Source organism: Neltuma alba, unplaced genomic scaffold, assembly GCF_004799145.2.
Source record: "Neltuma alba isolate B1F8T4 unplaced genomic scaffold, ASM479914v2 tig00010701_pilon, whole genome shotgun sequence".
NCBI classification, from domain to species: domain Eukaryota; kingdom Viridiplantae; phylum Streptophyta; class Magnoliopsida; order Fabales; family Fabaceae; genus Neltuma; species Neltuma alba.
In genome coordinates, this window is record NW_021635537.1 from 749 (window position 1) to 8,267 (window position 7,519).

The 7,519-nt window shown below is 34.6% G+C and overlaps 1 protein-coding gene across 1 annotated transcript; it reads left to right on the top strand.

Annotated features, from left to right (window-relative positions):
- The first annotated feature begins 2,951 nt into the window (after positions 1-2,951).
- On the top strand, positions 2,952-5,509 carry LOC114758453 (putative protein FAR1-RELATED SEQUENCE 10). The gene is made up of 3 exons (XM_028947486.1): positions 2,952-4,091; positions 4,171-4,614; positions 4,693-5,509. The coding sequence occupies exons 1-3, from the start codon at positions 3,069-3,071 to the stop codon at positions 5,311-5,313; spliced, it is 2,088 nt and encodes a 695-aa protein (XP_028803319.1). The 5' UTR covers positions 2,952-3,068; the 3' UTR covers positions 5,314-5,509.
- Positions 5,510-7,519: the final 2,010 nt, after the last annotated feature.

Below are 7,519 nucleotides of genomic sequence, written 5' to 3' on the forward strand. Positions count from 1 at the left end.
TCTTTTTTTCCAAGTATAGGTATTTTCCGGTTTTTTTATCCAGACACGACAAACAGTAAAATATTTACTCAGATGCTATAAGATTCAAAAATATTTACTCAGAACTACACTTGAAATCGTTCAGACAGTGAACGAGTTTAAAATTTGTACAGAAGTTGTTCAGGCCAAAAACGACTTCAGTGGGACCCACATCCAAAATATGAAAGTTGTTCTTGGTCTGAACAACTTCAGTGGGACCCACATCACAAAATGGAAGTTGTTCTTGGTCCGAACAACTTCAATGGAACCCACTATATACATTTGTCTTACACTCCATGCGTTTTCAGCTTTCATATTTTGACCAGACTATTTATCTATATTATTAAAGAATAATTATATTCCTTTCAACCTCTAATTTCTATATTGTGAATAAATGTTTTTGATGAAATATATTATTTAGTTAACACATAAAGGTAAATTTACATTAAATAATAATAAGCTTATAATAAATGTACTTGTGTAATTTTATATTAGGTACCGTTTAAGTAACCCCAAAAAAAATCCTTATGATTGAAAACAAAAATAAATGTTAATAACTATTTCACACTAGTTATTTAAAAATTATAATTACTTAATATGACGAAACAATTAGCTATTACTGTTGAGTGATTTTTTTAAATTTATAGTTTATTATTTGGTTTGACTAAATAATTATAATTTTTAAGATCCTCTTTAATAAATATTGCTTTCTCTAGGTCCTCCTCTCTAATTTTTCCAAAAAATAAAAAAAAACTCCTTTCTTTCATTATTATTAACCCCACCATCAGTATTCTTTTTATTAGGAAAATTTTGACACCATTCAGTGCTAGCTTTCATTGGCTAGATACAAGACTAGACTAAGCTCACAATCAGGGTTGTCAAACTCACGAGTTTAAGTAAACTCGTGACAGATATGTAAACTCGAATTTATGAAATTCATACATGAAGTCACTATGCATAATCAAATAATAAAATAATTATAAATTTAATAAAAATTATAACTTGGACCACTGATTTGGATTTTCAATATTTTAAAGGTTTTTATAGTTAAATAATTTAACTGTCTTCTACGCATGCTTTGATATAAATTTTACGTAATTTTAACAAAAATAATTTTATCATTGTATATTAAAATTTTATGAGTGGGGAATATTATTCCATCAATTTTTCTTTAAATATTCAAGTATTTTTCATGACGTATTGACTGGCATAGGAGAAGTTTGATTATCATGCTCACGACCAAATATTATCTAACTAAATACATATTTAATCTGACTACATATTTACTCAAACATTATCTACTAAAAATATATATATTTAATCAGATTATAAAAAAGTAAACTGTAATTTATTTTATATGACAATTAATTATATGTCTACATTTTTTTAATTAAAACAAACTCAACATGTAAAAATGACTAAATGTAAAATTCTTATCCATCATTTAGAAAAATACATATCAAAATTTAAAAAAAAATTAATCAAGAGAATGTACCTTAATCAGAAGAAAAATTAAGCCTCAAGTTGAGATAAAACGTATGCAATATTTGCAAAGCCACATATACCACCAACTTCACGTGAAATTGTGGAAAGAGAAAGAAGAACTGAAGGACCTGCAGATAAAATTCAATTCTTCACGTGAAATGCCTTATATATAGAGAAAGAAGAATTGAATTGTATGAAGAATTGAAGTTGAGATAAAATGTATTTACTTACTTCACGGGAATGCCTTACACATAGAGAAAGAAGAATGTGAGAAGTGAAGAGAAGCCTTCTGATGAGTGGGAATGGCGAATACCTTATATAAATAGAACTCATACTATACACTCACATGCAAAAACAAAGTACTCACGCGTGAGAGACATTGAATGACTACTCTATATTGATGGGAATATTTGGGGAAGAAAGGAACACTTTGAGTGTGGTTGGAAAAGGCAGAAATAGTTTGGTCAAAGTATGAGAGCTACACGCAAAAAGCAGAAATAGTCTGGTCAAAATATGAAAGCTGAAAACACATGGAGTGTAAGACAAATGTATATAGTGGGTCCCACTGAAGTTGTTCAGACCAAGAACAACTTCCATTTTGTGATGTGGGTCCCACTGAAATTGTTCAGACCAAGAACAACTTTCATATTTTGGATGTGGGTCCCACTGAAGTCGTTTTTGGCCTGAACAACTTCTGTACAAATTTAAACTCATTCACTGTCTGAACGATTTCAAGTGTAGTATCTGAGTAAATATTTTTGATCTTATAGCATCTGAGTAAATATTTTTACTGTTTGTTGTGTATGGATAAAAAAGCCGGTATTTTCCTATTAGAGATAATTATCTCTTTTTTTTTTAATAGGTACAAATATCATCTTATTGGAAGTAATTCTATTCAAAGTATTGTCAAACACTTAATGTGGATAGCCAGAATTTAAATTTAGTTTGTTTTGGAAGACTAACCTCTTCTACTAGACCTAACTTGATCAGCGTGAGCACCTCTTTTTAAATATGGTGTGGGGTTGTCAGTTTAAGTTATGGAAAAATTTATTTTTCTGTGAAAAATATTCCAAAAAATTGCGATTTTGTCTAACAATAATTTGAGCCCAGCCCATTCATCTTCGACACTCGTTCAGTCCTTCGTATGCTGGAAACACGGAATAAGCGGAAGACGCAAAAGAAACTGGAGTGTGTGAAGAGCAGGAATCAACGAACAAAGGTTTTAGGCTTTAAGTTTCCCTCTTCCCTCTTCCCTCTCTGTCCACTCCGGTACGATTCTTCGGCTCGGCAACTGATTTCTTAAACTTTGTTTTTATTAATTGTCACAGAAACCTGTGGATTTTCTTGTTTTAAAACGGTTTGATCGTCTCAGACCAAACTTTTCAAGCCTTTGCGCATTTCTCTTGTATCAATTTCAAGCAAATGTGCGTAGAAGTTCGGGCATTTCCTGCCATCTATTCAAAATTTGTGTTTCGTTCTTGTTTAAGATTTATGGTGTAGGCGTATAGCAGATAGTATTGTTCATAACTTTCAATTGCAATATAAATACCCAAAAATTGAGTTGAATGATGACGTCGTTTCCGTCCAAAAACCTATGGATTCAACGGCAACAATGCCCATGCGGAGATTGGAAATGTTTTGTGACTTGTGAGGGCGATGGCGAAGAGATTTCAGCTGGACCGGAGTCAGTGAAGACAGAGAAAGCATCATCAGAAGCTATGATTTCACCCTATGTAGGAATGGTGTTTAAGAGTGATGATGATGCATTTGAATATTATGGGAATTTTGCCCGGAAAAATGGGTTCTCAATTAGAAAAGAAAGATCCAGACTTAGCCCGCAATTAGGTGTTTATAAACGTGACTTTGTTTGTTACCGTTCAGGGTTTGCCCCAGTGAAGAAAAAGTCTAATGGAGAACACCATAGAGATAGGAAATCCGTACGCTGTGGATGTGATGCAAAAATGTATCTGTCAAAGGAGATTGTAGATGGAGTTTCTCACTGGTTTGTTGTGCAGTTTAGTAATGTACACAATCATGAACTCTTGGAAGATGACCAAGTACGGCTTCTTCCAGCATATCGTAAAATACAAGAGGCTGATCAAGAGCGTATACTCTTACTTTCTAAAGCCGGGTTCCCAATTCATCGAATAGTGAAGATGCTTGAGCTGGAAAAGGGGATTCAAGGTGGGCAACTGCCATTCTTGGAAAGGGATGTGAGGAATTTTGTTCAAAACCGGAAGAAGGTTATTCAGGAAAATGAAGCATTGCTGAGTGAGAAAAGAGAAAATGACGTATTGGAACTTCTTGAGTCATGCAAAACCATGAAAGAGACAGATGATAACTTTGTTTATGATTTTACAGTGGATGGGAATGAAATGGTTGAGAATATAGCCTGGTCTTATAGTGACTCTGTTCATGCATATTCTATGTTTGGTGACGTGGTTTATTTTGACACTACATACCGATCAATCACATATGGATTGGTCTTTGGGGCATGGTTTGGTATTGACAACTATGGCAGAACCATTTTCTTTGGTTGTGTTCTATTGCAGGATGAAACACAGCGGTCCTTCTCTTGGGCGCTCCAGGTTTACTACTTGCATTCTCTTTAAGATATTAGTTTTTCCTTCATATATATCCTCTTATGATGATTGTCCCTCAATACAGAGTTTCGTACGACTCATGAGAGGAAGATGTCCGCAAACAATTTTAACCAATATTGACCCTAGCCTTAGAGACGCCATAAGAAGCGAATTGCCAGGCGCTAAACATGTAATCTCTATATGGTGTATAATGCCCAAGGTACCTTGCTGGTTTTCTCTTCCTCTTGGGCCTCGCTATGAAGAATTTAAATCTGAGTTTGATGCATTATATCACATTGAGAACTCAGAGGAATTTGAACTCCGATGGAACCAGATGACATCTGCCTTTGATCTTGGATCAGATAAGCATATTGATCTACTCTACACTTTGAGGGCATCTTGGGCATTGTCTTATGTTAGAGGTTTCTTTCTGGCTCAGATGGCAACAACAGCTTACTTAAAGTCATTAGACAGTTTTTTGAAAGGTGTCTTTAGTGCACAAACATGTTTACGGAGCTTTTTCGAGCAGGTATTTATCTGTTAGAACTTTGTCTTGTATACTTGTGCTAACTTGCTGTTCTTGTAATGACTTTCCTCCTTATTGCAGGTTGGCATTTCTGCAAATGTTCTTCATCATTCTCGTCAAGAAACTCCATATGTGCATCTCAAAAGTTGCATACCTATTGAAGAGCATGCCCGGAGTATATACGCACCTTTTGCTTTTAATGCCTTGCAACAAGAATTATTGCTAACAATGCAATATGCTGCATCTGAAATGTCCAATGGATCATATATTGTACGCCACTTCAAAAGGATGGATGGCGAGCGTCTCGTGATATGGCTAGCTGAAGATGAACAAATCCATTGTTCTTGCAAGGAATTTGAATCGTCAGGGATATTGTGCAGACATGCTCTTCGTATATTCATAATAAAGAGTTACTTTCAGCTCCCTGATAAGTATTATCTAAGTAGATGGCGACAACATGAATCCTCTTTACTTCTTGATAATGATCATAGTAATAATAATCAAAGTATTGAGGATGAATGGTTTCAAGAATATCAGTCCCTTGCCGAAACTTTGTTTGCAGAATCTTCGATCACAAAGGAGCGATCTGACTTTGTTCGTAGAGAACTGACAAAAGAAATCACTAGGATTCTTAGCGAGGTTAGAAATCTGCCTGAAAATGATGGAGTCCCAATGGACTTGACTATTTCACCAAACATTTAGTCTCAAGTGGTGGCCGTTGGGCTGTATTTATGTCTGTTATGGTAAGAGAAGATACTTAAAGTAGGGATAAGGTTATATTTACATTTGTCATTCAGATCTGATTTGATGCAAAAGGGCCTGCAGATTCATTTTCTGCTGGACTTGTAGTCAGGCTGTAAAAAAAGCTGATAATGATGAAAAAGATTTGTTGATGGTGGCATCCTCTGTATTATACGTCAAAAGTGCAAATTTTACATATCCCTCTTCTGCTGTTATATTGAAGCTACTGCTTATGTTGCTGCTTTTACTTTTTTTTTTTTTGGGAAAGAAACTGAATACAAGTTATCAACTACAAACAGAAATAGAAACCAAAACGAAGGCCAAAAGCTTCAAACTAAAACAAGGCACTTTCACCATCCCCCATCTCCCTGCAGATTCAGAGATGGAGGTTGATCAAACACTTCATAGTTTCCTGACGTCCCACGGGCCAGCTTAGCTAATTGATCTGCAATGGCAGCTCATCTCGTTTGCAATGATTAACTAAGACTTGCCAATTCATGCATAACAGCACTGTAGTTAGTCTCCTCTACCATATCATAATATGGGTGACTTCGGGAGTATTTGGATAGTATGAGAAGTACTTTATAAAGTACTTTTCCGCAAATTAAAATAAATTCCTTTACATATTTACTTTGTATGCTGTAAAATTATTTTTGAAATCATGTTTTGGTTTCCATCCAAACAACCCTCTCGATCACAACCCCTAGTAGCCAAATCAAGGGCCTCCATAAAATCAAAAATGAGGTGGACCTTCCTAAGTCCCCTAGCCTAGTTAAGATATAACCCTCAAGTAATAACAAGCTTTGCAATGACTGAGGGAACTCTAGAGAGTTTACAGTTAAATCCCATGATCTAATCCCCGCCTTTGCTTTTAATTACCCCTTCACATCCACTATTATCATCTTCTAAGACCGAGCTGTCAACCTTTAGAGTGATAAAATCTTTAGGTGTATTGATAAAATCTTTAGGCGTATCCTTGTCGGCCAGACCCCTCATATATCTGTTGGTTACTTTCTCACAACTCTTGTGGAGGTCAAAGTTCGAGCAAGCTCTAAAGAAGCTTATTTGAGCAGTAATGCACTCAAAATTGTCATCTTCCCTAGACAATGTCTGGCACCTTGAAGACCAGATATCCCAACAGAGATGCCCAAAAAGGTTGTTCCATTGGATTTTCCGAGTAAAGTCCTTTCCAACCTCCTTTTGTAGGTTCCACTTTAGCCCTTGTGTACCTGCAAGGGCTTTGAATCAATTTTTAACGGTCTTAGCAATGGTAAATTGTGTACGCTATGAAAGTGAAGATTGTTATGACTGTAGTACGCCGTCTGTTAACGTAGGTTCAGGCTTTTAAGTGTTTTTCGTTTGAGTTCTTTAGTTTTATTATTATTGTTATTCCACATGACAGATAATTTTTGTTATTTTTCCTGGCTTGATCTCAAAAAAAAAAACAAAAAGGGAAGATAGTCCATTAAAATGTGAAATGAGAATCTAACCTGATAAAATAATAAAGATGAAGGAAAATCTTTAGTAGAAAACGGGCAAGGATTCTAAGCCCATACGATTAATAAAGCCCAAGTAGGTTTGATAAACATTTTATATTTCGCAGTAACAAAACACCTTAAAATCACGCCAATGCGCCCATAATGGACAACGAATCATTTCAAGATGGGCCAGTCTGCAAATTCAGAAGCAGAACACAAACATTGGGCCTCAGTGAAATCCAATGAAACCACCACCCATTATTCACCCCCACATAACAATAAGATATTTGTATGTTCTATGGATAATTTGTTAAGTAGAAACACTTTGGAGCATGAGCCTTCTTTGTTCCCTATACATATATACTACCTTCTCTTTTTAATATAAAATCTAGTTTTTAAAGAAGTTCAATAAATTACTTTAAAGTATTATATTATTTTTTTCTCTAAATTAATTTGCTCAGCTTATAAATAATATAAATCTAATGATACATATGAGAATTTTAGAGAGATCATGTAACATATATCATAATTAAGTAAATTTTTTTAACTTTTTAAAATTTTTAAAATTAGTCAGGTTTATATTAAGAAATAGAAATAGTATTTTTTTTTTCGAGATACTTATCCTCTTTTTTTCCTCTTCAATAAAGGGCCTTTGGCTGGAGGAAGATAGTTAAAAGCGTCGAAATGCC

What these genes read in the sequence shown, in the direction of transcription:
- LOC114758453 (XM_028947486.1), top strand. Translation starts at nt 3,069, where the DNA reads ATGATGACGTCGTTTCCGTCCAAAAACCTATGGATTCAACGGCAACAA. An exon ending in CCTTCTCTTGGGCGCTCCAG is followed by an intron (nt 4,092 to 4,170) that starts GTTTACTACTTG and finishes CCCTCAATACAG; the next exon opens with AGTTTCGTACGACTCATGAG. An exon ending in TACGGAGCTTTTTCGAGCAG is followed by an intron (nt 4,615 to 4,692) that starts GTATTTATCTGT and finishes TCCTTATTGCAG; the next exon opens with GTTGGCATTTCTGCAAATGT.